This window comes from Nerophis ophidion, linkage group LG16, assembly GCF_033978795.1.
Source record: "Nerophis ophidion isolate RoL-2023_Sa linkage group LG16, RoL_Noph_v1.0, whole genome shotgun sequence".
Taxonomy (NCBI): domain Eukaryota; kingdom Metazoa; phylum Chordata; class Actinopteri; order Syngnathiformes; family Syngnathidae; genus Nerophis; species Nerophis ophidion.
The window spans coordinates 5,270,981-5,293,451 of record NC_084626.1 but is presented as its reverse complement, the minus strand read 5'-3'; the positions used below and the strand labels follow the sequence as shown (position 1 = coordinate 5,293,451).

Here is a 22,471-nt window from a genome sequence, read left to right as displayed (position 1 = left end):
ATGCATGGATGGATGGACATATATATGTATATATATATATTATACATATATATATGTATATATATATATATATATATCTGTATATATATATATATATATATGTATATATATATATATATGTGTGTGTGTATATATATATATATATATATATATATATATATGTATATGTATATATATGTGTATATGTATGTATATGTATATATATGTATGTGTATATATATGTATGTATATATATGTATGTGTATATATGTATGTATGTATATGTATGTGTATATGTATGTATATATGTATGTGTATATATATGTATGTATATATGTATGTGTATATATGTATGTATATATATGTACATATATATGTGTATATATATGTATATATATATATATTATACATATATATACATATATACGCATATATATACATATATATGTATATGTATGTATATATGTATATATATATGTATATATGTATATATATATATGTATATATATGTATATATGTATATATATGTATATTTATATATATATATGTATATATATGTATGTATATATGTATGTATATATATATATATATATGTGTGTGTGTGTGTATATATGTATGTATATATGTGTATACATATATATATATATATATATATATATATATATATATATATATATATATATATACTGTATATATATATATACATACATACATACAGGCGGACGGAACTACAAACTGTGTTGAAGGTGGCCGGCTTCTTCGTGTGAAGAAGCCTACAATTTTTGGTTGTGTTTTCCGCTCTGTATGCTGAATGGCATTATACGATACACATCTCGATATTTTTTCACACAAAACAGTCCCAGTTACCTGAGATACTAACTGTCTTAGTGATTATTTTGTCTTAGTAAGTCAATATTTACTAAGTCAAATTAATGACTTACTGTAATAAGCGTTTGCAATAAGCGTTTGAAAAAAAAATACTTAAAAGTGGGGCCACATGCTGACATATGCTTAACTCGTCATCCTTAATTTTTTACAGTAGCTGATTTTTAATATGTAAATGTTATATTTGTTATCAACATGTGATAGCAGGGACCCTGCCATTTAAAACTAGGCTGCTACATTGCTAATGATGAATGCAACTATAGCGGAAAAAATAGTACAATAGGAGAGACTATTCATCCCTGAACACCATGGAATTCATGTAGGTTTTATGATGCACTTACATTATTATATCAACTATCAGAGACAGAAACTCTTCATTTAACATTATATCTTTTTTTGCTGCTTCAACACAGAAACAGGTCAAGTGAAATAACTTAGTTGTTAACTGTAGGTCAATAATGCTTGTTTTTCTCTCAGACAGACAGGGCTCTGCTGTCTTTAACACACACATGCACACACCGCAAAATTAGCTATTGTTAGGCTTAAACCTAATCAGCCTTCACCTCAACAACTGCGAGCAAGCTGAGCTGCCGCTTATATTTGTCCTCAATATAACACTTATATAAGACTTAAAGTCATTTTGATAGTAGGCTAACATAGACACTTATGTCATGTGGTGCCTTCATTATAACACTTAGTTATGTAAGGCTTTTCATTTTTTGTTCATTTTGTTTAGTATTTTTGGTCCAATTCGGCTCTTTTAACATTTTGGGTTGCCTACCTCTTGTATAGGGTCTACCCGATAAAGTACAGATAGGAACTTTAATGCTTGCTCCAATCATTGCTAATTAAAACAACCTGCCAGGTTTTTATTTTTTTATTTTGGTCATCTGGGAATTGCTACAAAAACTCAAATTCTAACCCACACTGTTTACAATTAGTTTTTTTTTTTTTTATATATATTTTCACACGATGCATGCATTTTGTCCCTCCACCCTATTCTTACCCGTCACTGAACAATGCCCTTTTTTTCACCTTGGATCCACCACAGCTTACACTACCTCTCGGACTGGACTGCGGTGCACTGACTTCGTCTCGCCCTCCCCTGCCCCCTCGCCCCCCAGCAATGGCCTCACGCATTGGTCTGCGGATGCAGGTAAGGTGAAACCCGACAGTCAGCTGCCACTATTTAAGCGCTTACTACTGTCTAATCCTAAAGCCGGAAATAATGGCTGAAAACTGTATCCCAGCAGGGTTTCCCACACATTCATTTATTTGTGGCGGCCCGCCACGAAATAATTAAGGCCGCCACAAATAAAAAAAAAAAAATTAAAAAAATTGTTTTGTTTTTGTTTTTTCGGCTTTTGACTCGCTCGACCGCTCATACAAGCAATGGGACTCTGTCTGTGAATGGAGCTTGTAGTTACATATTATATAAATATGTAAATATTATATAAATATGTATATAAATATGTACATAAAGTGTTGTAATCATATTCCAACTCCGCGTTCTTCTTGGTCATCGCCGCTGCCGCCGCTGCCACCTCATCTGGCTCCTCTCGATGTGCAGCCATGAAATTCTAAGTTAATTATTATTTGCAAAAAAAAAAAAAAGTTTATGAGTTTGAACATCAAATATCTTGTCTTTGTAGTGCATTCAATTGAATATGGGTTGAAAGGGATTTGCAAATCATTGTATTCTGTTTATATTTACATCTAACACAATTTCCCAACTCATATGGAATCAGGGTTTGTATATGTGTGTATGTATGTATATACATATCTATGTTTTTTTTAAATATATTTGTATATATGTATGTATTTATGTATCTATATTTATACATGTATGTGTGTGTATATATATATATTTGTGTATATATATATTTTTTATGTATGTACTGTATATATATTAGTATATATGCATATATATCTTTGTATATATATATATATTATATACATATATATTCATATATGTATATATATATATATAAATATATATACGCACATAAATATATATATATATTTATATATATATATATTTTTTATATATATATGTACACACACACACACGTGTGTATATATATATATATATATATATATATATATAAATGTATATTATAAATATGTATACATATATGTATATAAATATATATAAATAAATATATATACGCACATAAATATATATATATATATATACACTCACACACATATACATATATACACACACATATATATATAATATATATGTATATATATGTATGAACAGTATATATATATATATATATATATGTGTATATATACATATATATATATATGTGTGTATATATACATATATATTTATGTATACAAACACACACACATATATATATACATATATATATATCTATATATATATATATATATATATATATACACACATATATATGTATATATGTACGTATATAAATACACACACACACACACACACACACACACACACACACACACATATCTCAATTAGGCGTATATCGCGATATATATTGATATCATTTTATCGGCCCAACCCTATGTTACACCTCAATGGATACGGTCAGTAAATACAGTCATCCTTTTCATTAACCTCCATTTCATGCATGCGTGGTAATTGTGCTTCTTTGCTTCCGCAGCTGATGCGAGACCAGCTGCAGCAGGAGGAGCAGCGCGAGCGGCAACAGCAGCAACATGCAGCCTTACAATACATGCAGCATCGCATGGCTGTACCGGCTGCCCCCAGTGCGGCCATTAGTACCCCCCAAAACTACCAAAGCATGCAGGTCCCAGTGGAGGTCCTTAAGGTCAGTTGAATCCTCACAGGAGAGTTTACACATATATTTTTTTAGGAGGGGTCTGTTGGTCATTTGTTTCACTTTCAGACTAGTATATATCAATAAGGACTCCATTACATGTCATGTATCACTCTGCAAAAGTATGACCTTACACTGAGGGTAACGTTAACTGAGTGTTGTTAAAAGGAAAGGCCATGTAACACAGTGGTAAAAATGCCCCTGTGTCGATTTTTGTGAAATGTGTTGCTGCCATTAAATTCGAAGTTAATGATTATTTGCCAAAACAAGGGGAAACGAACAATCCAGACTGTTATTGACGCAAAATTCAAAAGCCAGCATCTGTGATGGTATGGGGGTGTATTAGTGCCCAAGGCATGAGTAACTTACACATCTGTGAAGGCACCATTAATGCTGAAAGGTACATACAGGTTTTGGAACAACAGATGCTGCCATCTAAGCGCCGTCTTTTTCATGGACGCCCCTGCTTATTTCAGGAAGACAAAGACAAGCCACGCTCAGCACGTGTTAGAACAGCTTGGCTTCGTAAAAAAAAGAGTGCGGGTACTTTCCTGGCCGGCCTGCAGTCCAGACCTGTCTCCCATCAAAAATGTGTGGCGCATTATGAAGCCTAAAATACGACAGAGGAGACTCCGGACTGTTGAACGACTGAAGCTCTACATAAAACAAAAATGGGAAAGAATTCCACTTTCAAAACTTCAACAATTAGATTCCTCAGTTCCCAAACGTTAAAAGAAACGGTGATGTAACACAATGGTGAACATGCCCTTTCCCAACTACTTTGGTACGTGTTGAAATTCTAAGTTAATTATTATTTGCAAAAAAAACAAAAACGTTAATGAGTTTGAACATCAAATATCTTGTATTTGTAGTGCATTCAATTAAATATGGGATGTAAAGGATTTACAAATAATTGTATTCCTTTATATTTACATCCAACACAATTTCCCAACTCATATGGAAACAGGGTTTGTAAGTTGAAAAGGATTTGCAAATAACCATATTCTTTTTTTATTTACGAATTACACAACGCATTAACTTCACTGGTTTTGGGTTTTGTAGAAGCACACAAAATAAAAAAATAGCGCTTTGCTTTAACGATGACAACAGCAGTGAAAAAAATCCAAGGATATCTATAAAATGACATTTTAGGAATAAAGCGATCGGTATTGTATCGACCCGATCGACCGCGTCATAGCAAACTTTTAGTGTATTTTAAATATGTTCTTTTGTAATTCCCATTATTTTATTTAAAACGGTAAGGTTTATTCAGGTGTACTGGAGAGGAGGCTACACCGGATACTCGAACCTCGGATTCAGAAGGAACAGTGTGGTTTTCGTCCTGGTCGTGGAACTGTGGACCAGCTCTGTACTCTCGGAAAGGGTTCTTGAGGGTGCATGGGAGTTTGCTCAACCAGTCTACATGTGCCTTGTGGACTTGGAGAAGGCATTCGACCGTATCCCTCGGGAAGTCCTGTGGGGAGTGCTCAGAGAGTATTGGGTATCGGACTGTCTTATTGTGGCAGTCCGCTCCCTGTACGATCAGTGCCAGAGCTTGGTCCGCATTGCCGGCAGTAAGTCCAACACATTTCCAGTGAGGGTTGGACTCCGCCAAGGCTGTCCTTTGTCACCGATTCTGTTCATAACTTTTATGGACAGAATGTCTAGGCGCAGTCAAGGCGTTAAGGGGTTGCGTTTTGGTGACCGCAGGATTAGGTCTCTGCTTTTTGCAGATGATGTGGTCCTGATGGCTTCATCTGGCCAAGATCTTCAGCTCTCATTGGATCGGTTCGCAGCCGAGTGTGAAGCGACCGGGATGAGAATCAGCACCTCCAAGTCCGAATCCATGGTTCTCGCCCGGAAGAGGGTGGAATGCCATCTCCGGGTTGGGGAGGAGACCCTGCCCCAAGTGGAAGAGTCCAAGTACCTCGGAGTCTTTTTCACGAGTGAGGGAAGAGTGGATCGTGAGATCGACAGGCGGATCGGTGCGGCGTCTTCAGTAATGCGGACGTGTACCGATCCGTTGTGGTGAAGAAGGAGCTGAGCCGGAAGGCAAAGCTCTCAATTTACCGATCGATCTACGTTCCCATCCTCACCTATGGTCATGAGCTTTGGGTCATGACCGAAAGGATAAGATCACGGGTACAAGCGGCCGAAATGAGTTTCCTCCGCCGTGTGGCGGGGCTCTCCCTTAGAGATAGGGTGGGAAGCTCTGCCATCCGGGAGGAACTCAAAGTAAAGCCGCTGCTCCTTCACATCGAGAGGAGCCAGATGAGGTGGTTCGGACATCTGGTCAGGATGCCACCCGAACGCCTCCCTAGGGAGGTGTTTAGGGCACGTCCAACCGGTAGGAGGCCACGGGGAAGACCCAGGACACGTTGGGAAGACTATGTCTCCCGGCTGGCCTGGTAACGCCTCGGGATCCCCCGGGAAGTGCTAGACAAAGTGGCTGGGGACAGGGAAGTCGGGGTTTCCCTGCTTAGGCTGTTGCCCCCGCGACCTGACCTCGGATAAGCAGGAGAAGATGGAGATGTAGATGTACTTTAAAAAAAATGCATCAAATTACATTTTAGTTGGAGTTAAATAGTGTGAAAATAGTTTTGCATAAAAAAGTGTGAAAAACTGTTGTAAAGTGGGGTTTGGGGCTTTAAGAGATTTCTGCAAGGGGCCCCAATTTAGCCAGGGGCCACCAAACTGCAGCGGAGGTGGCTAATACGTCAGCTGCCATTGTCCTCGAGTCTCTCCGAAGGCCTCAAGAAGGACATGTTTGAGGGAAGGTAAAGAAATGTGGTGGAAGAGGAGTGGTTGAACATGTTTGGAGATGGAACACGCAACAGTGATGTAGATAAGCTGTGTCAGATGGTCACTGATACCACTCAAATGATTCCAAAAATGCTTTTGTGTGCCTTGTGCGCACGACACATTCGTAGGTATTTGGACGTCGACGTTCCTAGATATGAAGACTTTTACGCAAAATGTTGTCCATTTTATTCATAACAAATGTGAGCGTGGAATTCACAGATGTTTGAATGAGGAGCCCTCTCAAGATGGATAAAAACACGCGTATTATTACCTCTAAGATATAACGTAATCAAGAATGTATTATGATGAAAAATAAGAGGAGAGTCACTGGCCTGGTCTGGAAAATATTAACACAAAACACATTTTTATAGGCAATATTTTCAGTTTTACATGCAGACAGGAATACCGAGAAATGACAAATGAAATTGATATATGAACATAGAAGTGGGGAAAAAAAAGTTCCTTCTATTCTGAAGCTACTATCTAGGGCTGGGCGATATGGCCTTTTTATTAATATCTCAATATTTTAGGCAATGTCACGATGCATGATATATATCGCGATATTTTTGCCTTAGCTTTGAATGAACACTTGATGCATATAATCACAGCAGTATGATGATTCTATGTGTCTACATTAAAACATTCTTCTTCATACTTTATTAATATATGCCTATTTTAAACTTTCATGCAGAGAAGGAAATCAAAACTTAGTCAATTAACCAAAACTGTATTAATTAAACAGTTATCAAGCAGTGGCACAAACATTCATGTCATTTCCAAAACAGAAAATGCAAGATTGTCAGAGACATTTAAAAAAAAAAATTATGAGTGCACTTTTGTGCATGATGTCACTAAGATAACATATCAAAACAACACTAAATTAAAGTGCACTTTTTGTACAAAACACCACTATAATAGTTTAAAACAAATAAGGTGCACTTTTGTGCATGATGTCACTAAGATAACATATCAAAACAACACTAAATTAAAGTGCACTTTTTGTACAAAACACCACTATAATAGTTTAAAACAAATAAGGTGCACTTTTGTGCATGATGTCACACAAGATAACAGTCAATTACAGTCAATTAAAAATGAGCTGCGTAATAGGAAATCAAATAGTGTATGTCCTTCGCTATGTGGTAGGTTCCTGCGGACATTATCTCCTTCTGTTGTTGACTATTTTTTTTTTTTCGTACGGTGTTGATGTGGAAATAGTTGCCTCTGCATTTTGTTGGTGTGGCACCGGCCGGAGATGTTGACATGCGGAGTTTCAAGCACTCCTCATTCTCTGGCGGGTGACTTTTGAAATGATGCTTATTAGGGCTGCGAATCTCTGGGTGTCCCACGATTCGATTCAATATCGATTCTTGGGGTCGCGATTCGATTATATATCGATTTTTTTCGAGTCGAACACGATTTTCGATTCAAAAACGATAATTTTCCGATTCAAAACGATTCTGTATTCATTCACTACATAGGATTTCAGCAGGAGCTACCCCAGTCTGCTGACATGCTAGCAGAGTAGTAGTTTTTTTTTAAAAAGCTTTTATAATTATAAAGGACAATGTTTTATCAACTGATTGCAATAATGTAAATGTGTTTTAACTATTAAACGAACCAAAAATATGACTTATTTTATCTTTGTGAAAACATTGGACACAGTGTGTAGTCAAGCTTATGAGATGCGATGCAAGTGTAAGCCACTGTGACACTATTCTTTTTTAATTTTTTTTTATAAATGTCAAATGATAATGTCAATGATGGATTTTTAATCACTGCTATGCTGAAATTATAACTAATATTGATACTGTTGTTGATAATATTCATTTTTGTTTCACTACTTTTGGTTTGTTCTGTGTCGTGTTTGTGTCTCCTCTCAATTGCTCTGTTTATTGCAGTTCTGAGTGTTGCTGCGTCAGGTTTGGTTTTGGAATTGGATTGCATTGTTATGGTATTGCTGTGTATTGGGGCGTTTATTGCAGTTTTGAGTGTTGCTGGGTCAGGTTTGGTTTTGGAATTGGGTTGCATTGTTATGGTATTGCTGTGTATAGGGACGGCGTGGCGCAGTGGTAGAGTGGCCGTGCGCAACCCGAGGGTACCTGGTTCAATCCCCAGCTAGTACCAACCTCGTCACGTCCGTTGTGTCCTGAGTAAGATACTTCACCCTTGCTCCTGATGGGTGCTGGTTAGCGCCTTGCATGGCAGCTCCCTCCATCAGTGTGTGAATGTGTGTGTGTGAATGGGTAAATGTGGAAGTAGTGTCAAAGCGCTTTGAGTACCTTGAAGGTAGAAAAGCGCTATACAAGTACAACCCATTTATCATTTATTTATTTATTGGTTTGTTGGATTGATAAAAAACAATTTTTTAATTTTTAAAAATTAAATCTATTTTATTTTTAAATGACAATCGATTCGGAATCGCACAACGTGAGAATCACGTTTTATATTTGAGTTTTGTCCCTCAGAGTTGCGGTAGCCGCTGTGGCGTAAAAGGTCTATGACTGTGGTTGTGGAAGAAGCTTTGGGAAGGATAACATTAAAGAAGTGGTGGCGACCAGACCTGCTCTAATGTCTACAGTTTATTATTCTATACACTATACTATTCTATACACTGTATAGGCGAACCCGGGACACTCGGCTACACTACATTAGTAGTGGTGCTACTTTTTGTAGCAACGCTTTTGCCGCGTAAATGTTGAACATATTCCCGCTTGAAGCATAACCCCGTGCTACCCCAAATCCCGTGCTGTTTTTCTCGGTAATTAATTCTTCCTCCATTTGTTACCAGATTCGCACCTTCTCTCTCTCTCGTATTGCCACCCGCACCTCACCGTTAGCATCACAGCTAACGTTACCATGTCGCTACCTCTCTGCCCCGCGAGAGCGTGTGACGTTGCACACGTGACGTATGTAAGAAAGTGCGCTTGTTTACGTCTCTATGAAAAGGAGAGGCAAGAAACGCATGTAGTGTAATGCCCGGAGCTAAAAGCAACTGCGTGAGAAGGTATACTCGATTATCACGATATATTCATTTTCTATGTCGCACAGAGACAAACCCGCGATTTATGGAGTATGTCGATATATCGCCCAGCCCTACTACTGTCATATATATCTGATTCATGACACCTAAAGACTTCCAAAGTTTGCAGATAAATCAGTATGATCAAAATAGTATCAATCCCACGGAAATTCCCGAGACATTTTGAGAGATAACAAGGAAGCCAGTCACCTGATCCGTGGCGTAGAGGAGGAACCACAGATCCCTTCCCCATCAGCAACAATGTTTTAATCAAGCCACCTTTGTGAGAGCCAACGACGGTTACTTTGGGAAAATTATGGTCCAGGACCTTAGATTTTTGAGCCTGAATACAAAGAGGATGAGTAATGATTTTTAGAAGCAGAGCGATTGATGTAGTTTTATTGTAACACTATTAGCATTAGCAGCATTGCTAGGCGCTAAACGTACAAACCAACCTCAATAAACAATAATAAAGAAAAAGTTAGGAGGGAAAAAATAGGATTATGTTGTGGTAATGTTTCAGCTTCAAATTCTAATGGGCAATATGAGCCCATCAACACGGAGGAACGAGCAAGAATGCTGTGATCACGTGATGGCAATAAATAAAAAGACAACGTTCAACCTTGTTTTTCCAACCGGGAAAATAATTGTGGACGCTCTCGTCCAGTGGGTCCAATTGACCACCAAGCATCTCCAGGCGAGCCTGTTTCATGGTTTAAACTACAGTTGTATTTTTCCAACAATGTTCTCAGGCTCCTTTTCAGCAGTAGTCTGTTGGTCTCCCGCTCTTGCTCGCGCTCTTGCTCCAGCTCCAACAACCTCTCTTCTCCCGGTTTGCAGCTTATACAGAGTGACAGGTGATTAGATAACAAGGCCCAGGTAGGCCATTTATACGCACCTGTCGCTGACTTCGAGTCCGGTCCTGGCACACCCCGCTTGGCTTTAGGCCCGCAGGCCACGCCCCCTTCCACAAATTTGCTTGAAGATCATTTTTATTTAAGTTAAATTTTTTCTTATAGAAATGAGTCCATTTTATTTTTCTCCTTCCTATTTCATTTATTTAGTATAACAAAGTGATTTACCTTCCAATTACAGCACGACGCTAAACAATTCTACAGTAATGACAAATCAATGTTTTTAAATGGTTACTTGCATTATTATTATATATTATAAGTTACATTACATTATAAACACTATGTAGATTTTATCGGTTGTTTCTTCAGTTTAAGAGCATGATGTAGACCAGTGGTTTTTAAAATGTTTCACTAAGTACTCCCTCAGAAAAAATGGCTCTCCAGGTGCCACCATAATTACCAACATTTTTTTAATGCAGTAGCGTAGTAGGCCTAAGTATTCGTTAAAAAACTAAGTTTAATTGAACAAGTATATTTAATAATTTTTGGCCACTGTAACATTAGACACAGTTTGAACAGTAACACTGTGTTTGAATATAGGATAAGAAAACACTGATTTTTTTGGGGCAATACTAGATGGAGCCCGCGTACCACTAGTGATACACGTTTGAGAATCCCTGATCCGTGAGTGTGTCTGCATGAAGACAAATATTTTCAAAGTAAATTATAGCATTATGGGCTCTCCTATTTCTGGGGCTGAGGTAGTTAAAAAGCTCTTTGGTGGCAAGGCCCCAGGGGTGGATGAGATCCACTCGGAGTTCCTTAAGGCTCTGGATGCTGTGGGGCTGTCATGATTGACAAGACTCAGCAGCATCGCGTGGACATCGGGGACGGTACCTCTGGATTGGCAGACCGGGTTGGTGGTTCTTCTCTTTAAGAAGGGGAATCGTAGGGTGTGTTCCAACTATCGTGGGATCACACTCCTAAGCCTTCCCGGTAAGGTCTATTGAGGTGTACTGGAGAGGAGGCTACGCCGGATAGTCGAACCTCGGATTCAGGAGGAACAGTGTGGTTTTCGTTCTGGTCGTGGGACTGTGGACCAGCTCTATACTCTCGACAGGGTCCTTAAGGGTGCATGGGAGTTTGCCCAACCAGTCTACATCTGCTTTGTGGACTTGGAGAAGGCATTTGACCGTGTCCCTCGGGAAGTCCTGTGGTGAGTGTTCAGAGAGTATAGGGTACCGGACTGTCTGATTGTGGCGATCCGCTTGGTCCGCATTGCCGGCAGTAAGTCGGACCCGTTTCCAGTGAGGGTTGGACTCCGCCAAGGCTGCCCTTTGTCACCGACTCTGTTCATAGCTTTTATGGACAGAATTTCTAGGCGCAGTCAAAGCATTGAGGGGATCCTGTTTGGTGGCTGCAAGATTAGGTCTCTGCTTTTTGCAGATGATGTGGTCCTGATGGCCTCATCTGGCCAGGATCTTCAGCTCTCACTGGATCGGTTGGCAGCAGAGTGTGAACCGACTGGGATGAGAATCAGCACCTCCAAGTCCGAGTCCATGGTTCTCGTCCGGAAAAGGGTGGAGTGCCATCTCTGGATTGGGGGGGAGACCCTGCCCCAAGTGGAGGAGTTCAAGTACCACATGATCTTGTTCATGAGTGGGGGAAGAGTGGATGGTGAGATCGACAGGCAGATCGGTGCGGCGTCTTCAGTAATGCGAACGTTGTATCGATCCGTTGTGGTGAAGAAGGAGCTGAGCCGGAAGGCAAAGCTCTCAATTTACCGGTCGATTTACGTTCCCTTCCTCACCTATGGTCATGAGCTTTTGGTTATGACTGAAAGGATAAGATCACGGGTATAAGCGGCTGAAATGAGCTTCCTCCGCTGGGTGGCGGGGTTCTTTCTTTGAGATAGGGTGACAAGCTCTGCCATCCGGGTGGAGCTCAAAGTAAAGCATCTGTTGTGTTTTTTTCTATTTTATTTTATGATTGAATCGGCAATGTTCACATTGGTTAAGTTTGTAGTTATAATTCCTTTCATTCGGCTTTCATGGTCTCATTTTGTTAATTGTTTTGATCATATTATAATTAGAGATGTCCGATAAATACTTTAACAACATTTCTCAAAGTGCAATTGCAATAATTTAGGGATTTCAACATCTACGGTCCATAATATCACCAAAAGGTTCAGAAAATCTGGAGAATTCACTCCATGTAAGCGGCATGGTCGGAAACCAACATTGAAGGAACGTGACCTTCAATCCCTCAGACGGCACTGGATTAAAAAACGACATCAATCTCTAAAGGATATCACCACATGGGATCAGGAACACTTCAGAAAACAGCTGTCACTAAATGCAGTTCGTCGCTACATCTGGAAGTCCAAGTTAAATCTCTACAATGCAAAGCGAAACCCATTTATCAACAACATCCAGAAACGTCGCCGGCTTTTCGGGCCCGAGATCATCTAAGATGGACTGATGGAAAGTGGAAAAGTCTTCTGTGGGCTGACGAGTCCACATTTCAAATAGTTTTTGGAAATATTCGACATTGTGTCATCCGGACCAAAGGGGAAGCGAACCATCGAGACTGTTATCGACGCAAAGTTCAAAAGCCAGCATCTGTGATGGTATGGGGGTGCATTACTTACACATATGTGAACGCACCATTAATGCTGAAAGGTACATACAGGTTTTGGAACAACATATGCTGCCATTTAAGCGCCGTCTTTTTGATGGACGCCCCTGCTTATTTCAGTAAGACAATGCCGAGCCACATTCAGCCCGTGTTACAACAACGTGGCTTCGTAAAAAAAGAGTGTGGGTACTTTCCTGGTCGGCCTGCAGTCCAGACCTGTGCCCCATCAAAAATGTGTGGCGCATTATGAAGCGTAAAATACGACAGTGGAGACCCCGGACTGTTGAACGACTGAAGCTCTACGTAAAACAAGAATAGGAAAGAATTCCACTTTCAAAGCTTCAACAATTAGTTTCCTCAGTTCCCAAACGTTTATTGAGTGTTGTTAAAAGAAAAGGTGATGTAACACAGTGGTGAACATGCCCTTTCCCAACTACTTTGGCACTTGTTGCAGCCATGAAATTCTAAGTAATTATTACTGGCAAAAAACAAATAAAGTTTATGAGTTTGAACATCAAATATCTTGTCTTTGTAGTGCATTCAACTGAATATGGGTTGAAAAGGATTTTCAAATCATTGTATTCCGTTTATCTACGTATCAGTAACATAAGGAATACTGTGTTTTTCTTTTTGTAACGCAGGTACAGACCCACCTTGAGAATCCCACCGACTACCACATCCGCCAGTCTCGGAGGCAGCAGGTGAAAGAGTACCTCTCTACCACCTTTGCCACCAAACAGGTGTGTTCTCACCTTCATCATCATCATCAAGAAGTCCATCAATGATATCATTGTTATTTCACCGTTATCCATTCACTTTTTTTCTTTTTTTTTTAGATGGTTCACGCCGTAGCCGGCCCCATGCCGCCCTCTCCTCCTGCAGCCATGGGGCCCACTGGGGGCTCTGCTTCCCTGCCCCCTCCCCTACAGTCTCCACACAGGCGACCGGAGCAGCTCATGAGTGGCAACAGCGCCCCCAACAGCCCCATGGCCATGCTCAACATTGGTTCCGGCCACGAGAAAGAGGTGGGACATTTATTTTTACATTAGAGTTCCTAAACTTTTTGACCTCAGGACCCCACCTCTTCCACTACAGGGGGGCCCCGGGTCACACTCAAATATTATTAGTAATCTTACTTTTGATTTTGAATCGTATTCAATAGATATATCTAACTTACTTACAGTTTAACAGGATAAACTTTGTCATTATAAAAGCATGTGTTAATCATAAAGATTATTATCAAGGCTTAGGCCAGGCTGATTACAAAAATAAATACTCACTAAATATTAAGGTTGGGAATCTTTGGGTACCTCACGATTCTATTCAGTGTCAGGCTTGGACAAGGAAATGAACTCAGATGCAGAGTACGGATACTTAGTAGGGCTTTTACTTTGACGGCTCTTTCACCTCCAGAGTCAGAGTAATACAATATCTACAAATAACAAAAAAAAAAAACGTTCCGCAAAAAAGGGAATAACCGAGAATCACTCCTAAAAGGTGGAAAATACAAAAACAAAGACGAACTATTATTTGCGTCGTATCCGCTATGAAACTTACTAACATAGTAAAGTTGATTTTGCACTATTAAGTTATATAGGCATCGCTTGCTTCATATTCAGTGTTAAAGCAAATCCGTGTAGCAAACTGAGAAATAATTAACGTTTTATTCGTGCACTTTCTCTTGCTACTTCAAAGCTTGAATGATAGATTACTTTATTTTGGATCAACAATTAGTTTCCTCAGTTTCCAAACGTTTATTGAGTGTTGTTAAAAGAAAAGGTGATGTAACACAGTGGTGAACATGCCCTTTCCCAACTACGTTGGCACGTGTTGCAGCTCTGGAATTCTAAGTTAATTATTATTTGCAAAAAAAAAAAAAAGTTTGAGTTTGAAGTGCATTCAATTGAATATGGTTTGAAAATGATTTGCAAATCATTGTATTTTGTTTATATTTACATATAATACATTTTCACAACACATATGGAAACGGGGGTTGTATAATTTAATTCACATCCCTATTTATAGCTCTAATTTTGACTTGAACCTTTAGCCCTGCAGGAAAATTAAGCCTGGAAAAAGTGAGACACAAAATGTTGGATACTTCTCTTGTTCCCTTTTCGTATTTGACGTTAAAAAACCGTTGCGAAAAAACACTGTTTTATAGGAACCACATTGAACCAAAATATCCGTGAGATATGACCTTACTGCGCACATATAAAACATTACGAGGTTTGAATATTATCCCTCATTATCTTCACACTTTATGAAGCATGGTAACGCCTGAACTGGCCCTCATAACAAACGCCCGTGTCGCGTGCACAGTAGTCGCCTAAATGCGGGTGTTGACTAACCAAGAGTGGCTTTCATTGAGGTTTAAACGCTTCATCATGGCCTTGTAGCGGCAATTAAGACTTAACAAGTGACAGACAAAACCCGGCGCCGTGCCAGAGCCCTTTGAACCTGACAGACTTTGACCGGATCCTCTCTCGTCTTGTAACGCTCTGCCTCGGTTTGGTCCGTCTTGACTGTTTAGATATAGTCCTGGCGGTGAGTCTCCAATGGAGCAGAAGTACCCTTTGAAATATTTTCTGGAGTGAAGCATGCTCCTGCACGTGAGTTCTTTCGAGATCCTCTGCGTTATTGACGGGTTCCTCTGCGCTCTTTTCCGTGAAAGTAGCTCCAGGTCATGACGACGATCAAAAAACAAGCTTTCACGTGTGTTTTTTTTTTTTCAGATGGAGGAGGTCATTGATGACATCATCAACATGCAGTCCAGCTACGATGATATCCAGGCCTACATAGACCCCATCCAGATGCCCAACACAGTAAGTCCAGACTTTCATATTCTGAAATAGGTCAATATGTTAAATACTCGGTTAGTTTCTTCTGAATCCATCAATGCATCATCATCATCTATGGTAGGGGCCTCAGACGAGACGTTATTTTGCGACCCCCACCTTAATATGACAGTTTAAAGGCCTACTAAAACCCACTACTACCCACCACGCAGTCTGATAGTTTATATATCAATGATGAAATATTAACATTGCAACACATCAATCAATCATCAATGTTTATTTATATAGCCCCAAATCACAAATGTCTCAAAGGACTGCACAAATCATTACGACTACAACATCCTCGGAAGAACCCACAAAAGGGCAAGGAAAACTCACACCCAGTGGGCAGGGAGAATTCACATTCAGTGGGACGCCAGCGACAATGCTGACTATGAGAAACCTTGGAGAGGACCTCAGATGTGGGCAACCCCCCCCCCTCTAGGGGACCGAAAGCAATGGATGTCGAGCGGGTCTAACATGATACTGTGAAAGTTCAATCCATAGTGGCTCCAAGACAGCAGTGAGAGTCCCGTCCACAGGAAACCATCTCAAGCGGATCAGCAGCGTAGAGATGTCCCCAACCGATACAGGCGAGTGGTCCATCCTGGGTCCCGACGAGCGGTCCATCCTGGGTCTCGACTCTGGACAGTCAGTACTTCATCCATGGTCATCGGACCGGACCCCCTCCACAAGGGAGGGGGGGACATAGGAGAAAGAAAAGAAAAGAAGCGGCAGATCAACTGGTCTAAAAAGGAGGTCTATTTAAAGGCTAGAGTATACAGATGAGTTTTAAGATGAGACTTAAATGCTTCTACTGAGGTAGCATCTCGAACTGTTACCGGGAGGGCATTCCAGAGTACTGGAGCCCGAACGGAAAACGCTCTATAGCCCGCAGACTTTTTTTGAGCTCTAGGAATCACTAATAAGCCGGAGTCTTTTGAACGCAGATTTCTTGCCGGGACATACGGTACAATACAATCGGCAAGATAGGCTGGAGCTAGACCGTGTAGTATTTTATACGTAAGTAGTAAAACCTTAAAGTCACATCTTAAGTGCACAGGAAGCCAGTGCAGGTGAGCCAGTACAGGCGTAATATGATCAAACTTTCTTGTTCTTGTCAAAAGTCTAGCAGCCGCATTTTGTACCAACTGTAATCTTTTAATGCTAGACATTGGGAGACCCGAAAATAATACGTTACAGTAATCGAGACGAGACGTAACAAACGCATGGATAATGATCTCGGCGTCTTTAGTGGACAAAATGGAGCGAATTTTAGCGATATTACGGAGATGAAAGAAGGCCGTTTTAGTAACGCTTTTAATGTGTGACTCAAAGGAGAGAGTTGGGTCGAAGATAATACCCAGATTTTTTACAGAGTCACCTTGTTTTATTATTTGGTTGTCAAATGTTAAAGTTGTATTATTAAATAGAGGTCGGTGTCTAGCAGGACCGATAATCAGCATTTCCGTTTTTTTGGCATTAAGTTGCAAAAAGTTAGCGGACATCCATTGTTTAATTTCATTAAGACACGCTTCCAACTGACTACAGTCCGGCGTGTTGGTCAGCTTTAGGGGCATGTAAAGTTGGGTGTCATCAGCATAACAGTGAAAGCTAATACCGTATTTGCGTATGACGTCACCTAGCGGCAGCATGTAGATGCTGAAGAGTACAGGGCCAAGGACCGAACCCTGGGGAACTCCACACGTTACCTTAACATAGTCCGAGGTCACACTGTTATAGGAGACGCACTGCATCCTATCAGTAAGATAAGAGCCAAACCATGACAGGGCTGAGTCTGAAATACCAATTCGTATTTTCATACGCTCTAATAAAATATTATGATCGACGGTATCGAAAGCAGCGCTAAGATCGAGGAGCAGCAACATAGATGACGCATCAGAGTCCATCGTTAGCAATAGATCATTAGTCAGTTTTGCGAGGGCTGTCTCAGTCGAGAGATTTGCCCTGAAACCGGATTGAAAGGTTTCACATAGATTGTTAAACGCTAAGTGCTCATTTAGCTGCTCTGCAACAATTTTTTCGAGGATTTTCGAAATAAAGGGAAGGTGAGACACCGGTCGGTAGTTTACCATGAGGTCTGGATCGAGGTTAGGTCTTTTAAGGAGAGGATGAATAACCGCTTTTTTGAATGCAACGGGAACAGTGCCCGAGGAAAGTGATAAGTTTATAATATTTAGCACTGATGGACCTAATAATACAAAAAGCTCCTTGATAAGTTTCCCAGGAAGTGGGTCAAGTAAACATGTTGTTTGTTTTATTCCATTTACACGTTGTAACAATCCTTCTAATGTTATTTCATCAAAACGAGAGAAACTATTTTGGATATTTGCAGTATCTGCCGTATATACAATCGTATCTGTGTTGCTATAACCCCGTTGTAGCTGGGACGCATTGTCTTTAATCTCCTTTCTAATAAGTTCAATTTTCTTATTAAAGAACTTCATAAAGTCATCTGCCGAATGGGTGGAGCTACTGGAAGGAGTCCCTTGTTGGGTTAGCGATGCTACTGTACTAAACAAAAATTTTGGATCGTTTTTATTAATGCGGATGAGATTTGAGTAATAATTAGTTTTAGCTAAGGTAAGCATGCATTTATAAGTTATTAAACTATCACTCCATGCTTGATGGTGCACCTCAAGTTTAGTCGTGCGCCATTTGCGTTCCAGCTTTCTACATAATAATTTCTGAGCTCTAGTTTCTTCAGTAAACCATGGCGTACGCCTTTTTGGAGCCTTTTTTAACTTCAGCGGTGCTATACTATCAATGGTTTCGCGCAGGGCGTTGTTAAAGTTGTTAGTGAGGTTATCAATAGAGCCCACATACTTTGGGAACGGTGCCATTACCGAGGGCAGTAGGTCCGCAAGAGTCGTTGTTGTGGCAGCATTAATGTTGCGGCTGCTATAGCAGTTATTATTATTATTAGCTTGCCGAACATGAGTCTGAACTTCGAATTTTATAAGGTAATGATCGGACATTACTTTAGTATACGGGAGTATCATAACTTTGGAGACGGTGATACCTCTGACAAGCACTGGGTCTATCGTATTACCGCTGCGATGCGTCGGTTCATTTATTATTTGTGTAAGACCACAGCTATCAATTATAGTCTGGAGCGCCACGCACGGTGGGTCCAATGGGGTATTCATATGGATATTAAAGTCCCCCATTATAATTATATTATCGGCGTGCGTCACTAGATCAGCAACAAACTCTGAGAATTCACTAATAAAGTCCGAATAGGGCCCTGGGGGGCGGTAGATAACGGCCAGGCACAGAGGCAGAGGTGTGGCAGACTTCATAGAAAGCACCTCAAACGATTTATATTTATTATTTAAGTTAGGACTAAAGTTAAAGTTTTCGTTGTATATTAGTGCGACACTCCCTCCCCTTTTGAGGTGACGGGCAATATGCGCATTCGTATAGTTAGGAGGGGATGCCTCATTTATCGCAAAAAAGTCGTCTGGTTTAAGCCAGGTTTCGCTAAGACCGATGACGTTAAGGTTGTTGTCTCTAATGACCTCATTGACTAATAACGTTTTGGGAGACAAAGATCTGATGTTTAGAAAGCCCATATTATAGGTAGTGGGCTGTTTTAAGGAGTTGTTGATAAAATTATCCGTAGTAGCAATATTAATAATGTTGCGTTTATTATGCGGAGTGTACTTAAAATAATTACGACCATATCTAGGAATTGATATGACGGGAATTTTCAGATTGTCTACTTGGCGCTGCGATAAACTGAACGCATCATAATTTGCCACCTCAGTAGAACGCATGTCTAACTCTGACGAAGTCATAGACACAGTAGAAAAAACATTTTGTGAGTTGTGTATTATTCTACGAAAATTGCTATGTGTACAGGGATCATCCAGCCTGGCGCTGGCTAGTTCTAACTTAACTGACTCCATACCCAGGCTAGCAGGCTCTGTAATTGCCTGTGACCGGGCTTGCTCTAGTAGTCAAATGTGGCTCAATGCAAAGTCTATGTTCCGAGACAAGAGGATAGCGCCTTCCTGGTTAGGGTGAAGGCCGTCTCTCCTCAGCAAGCCAGGTTTGCCCCAGAAAGAGGGCCAATTATCAATAAACGTAAATCCCTGTTGTCTGCAGAAGCTATCCAGCCACCTGTTAAGAGAGACTAATCTGCTATATCTCTCATCATTGCCTCTCCCAGGCAGGGGGCCAGAGACAATTACTCGATGCCTGGACATCTTTCTGGCGAGATTACAAGCCCTGGCTATGTTTCTCTTTGTAATCTCTGATTGTCTCATCCTAACGTCATTGGAGCCAACGTGTATTACTATATTCGCATAACTAGTGGTGCGGTTAGCCTGTCGTACGTGCTTACTAGACCTGTTGCGAGTTAGCTCCCTAAGATTAGCTTCAATGTCAGGTGCTCTGCCCCCGGGAATACACTTAATTGTGGCTGGTTTGCTAAGCTTTATGTTTCGGGTGATGGAGTCCCCTATGACTAAAGTGTGGTGCCCGGTAGACTGGGGTGTAGGACTAGCTAAAGGGCTAAATCTATTATGCGTCTCAACCGGTACACCGTAGCTTGTAGGCCGATTAGGGCTGCTACAAGCTGGGCTAGTTAGCTCGCTACAGCTAACGCTAGCAGATGTGTCCGCAACATCTAAAGTTACGAAATTACACTGCTCTAACTGGCGGACACGGCTCTCTAGCAAAGCCAACCTATCCATGAGTAAAGTGCACGAAGCGCAGGAAGCCATACTCACAGAAACTTTCCGTCGCCGAGTGGGGTGCCAGCTGTCTTCGGGAAGTGGTGGTCACGGTGGCGGGGGAGAAGCTTCCTTCAGACCGGCGCTGCCTTTCTCCGCTAGCCTCGTTAGCTTAGCAGCTAGCTAGCTGAGGGCGAAGTGGTGAGACAGAGATCGGGTGATTTGCAAGTTGAATTGAACTATTAAATATGTTCGATAAGTTGTAAATAAAGCTGCAAAACAGTTAAAATCACACAGATAGAACGATACTTAGCTTTTTTGCAACAAGAGCAGTAAGCAAGCAGTCATTCACGTTGACCCGGAACCGCCAATACGGCCTTTTTAGTTCACTAAATTACAATTTTAAATTTCCCGGGAGTTTTGTCTTGAAAACGTCGTGTAATGACGACGTGTACACAAGACGTCACGTGTTTTTAGGAAGTATGAGCGCTGCACACACACACAGCTAAAAGTCGTCTGCTTTAACGGCATAATTACACAGTTTTTTGGATATCTGTGTTGCTGTATCTTTTGCAATTTTTTCAATTAATATTGGAGAAGTCACAGTAGTAAGATGGAGTTGGGAATGTTTAGCCTTTAGCCACACAAACACATGGTGATTCCTTGTTTAAAATTCCCGGAGGTGAAACTTTACTATGGATCAGAGCGCGGTTAAGCGAACATGAATCCAGACCAAATGTCAACCAGCAGGTTTCGGTGAGAAATGTGTGGTTAAAAAGTCAGTTCTTACCGGAGAAAAGCTGAGCTCGTGCCGTCCATAGCTGCCGTCGACTCCCCTGAGACACTGTGCGTCAACACACCCGTGGAGACACCCTTCCGACTATCAGGTACTATTTAACTCACTAAAACACTAGCAACACAATAGAAAGATAAGGGATTTCCCAGAATTAACCTAGTAAATGTGTCTAAAAACATCGGAATCCGTCCCAATGCAATCGCGTTTTTTATTTTTATTTTTTCTATTCCAACGCTATCAATATCTTCAAACAGAAATCTTTCATCCTCGCTCAAATTGATGGGGAAATTGTCGTTTTCTCGGTCCGAATCGCACTTTTTGTCGGAGGCTCCCATTAAAAACAATGTGAATATGTGAGGAGCCATCAAACATGTGACGTCATTGTCTGCGACTTCCGGTAGAGGCAGGGCATTTCTCTTAGGAGCGAAAGTTGCGAACTTTATAGTGGATGTTCTCTACTAAATCCTTTCAGCAAAAATATGGCAATATCACGAAATGATCAAGTATGACACATAGAATGGACCTGCCATCCCCGTTTGAATAAGAAAATCTCATTTCAGTGGGCCTTTAATAGTGCAGCCCGCGAGTTTTATATGAATGGCGTAGGGCTGGGCGAAATGGCCTTTTTTTAATATCTTGATATCTTTAGGCATATCACGATACACGATATATATCTCAAAATTTTGCCTTAGCCTTGAATGAAAACTTGATGCATATAATCACAGCAGTATGATGATTCTACGTTTCTACATTAAAACATTCTTGTTTATACTGCATTAATATATGCTCATTTTAAACTTTCATGCAGAGAATAAGTCAATCGACCAAAACTGTATTTATTAAACAGTTATTAAGCAGTGGCACAAACATTCATGTCGTTTCCAAAACAGAAAGTGCAAGATTTTCAGAGACATTTTAAAACAAGCTATGAGTGCACTTTTGTGCATGATGTCACTAAGATGACATATCAAAACAACACTAAATTAAAGTGCACTTTTTGTACAGAACGCCACTACAATAGTTTAAAACAAATAAAGTGCACTTTTGTGCATGATGTCACACAAGATATTTCAATAAGTGTCAAATAAATATGAGCTGCATAATAGGAAATCAAATAGTGTTTGTCTTTCGCTATGT

At 40.3% G+C, this 22,471-nt stretch overlaps 1 protein-coding gene across 2 annotated transcripts in view; it reads left to right on the top strand.

The window, feature by feature from the left end:
- The window catches only part of tfeb (transcription factor EB), a 162,631-nt gene that overhangs the window by 92,778 nt on the left and 47,382 nt on the right, over positions 1-22,471 (top strand). For both annotated transcript variants that reach the window (XM_061922611.1, XM_061922612.1), the window contains exons 3-7: positions 1,916-2,020; positions 3,510-3,677; positions 13,643-13,741; positions 13,838-14,026; positions 15,737-15,826. In XM_061922611.1, the coding sequence (XP_061778595.1) occupies positions 1,991-2,020; positions 3,510-3,677; positions 13,643-13,741; positions 13,838-14,026; positions 15,737-15,826 (576 nt within the window). In that variant the 5' untranslated portion in view covers positions 1,916-1,990. The remainder of the gene's footprint in view (positions 1-1,915; positions 2,021-3,509; positions 3,678-13,642; positions 13,742-13,837; positions 14,027-15,736; positions 15,827-22,471) is intronic.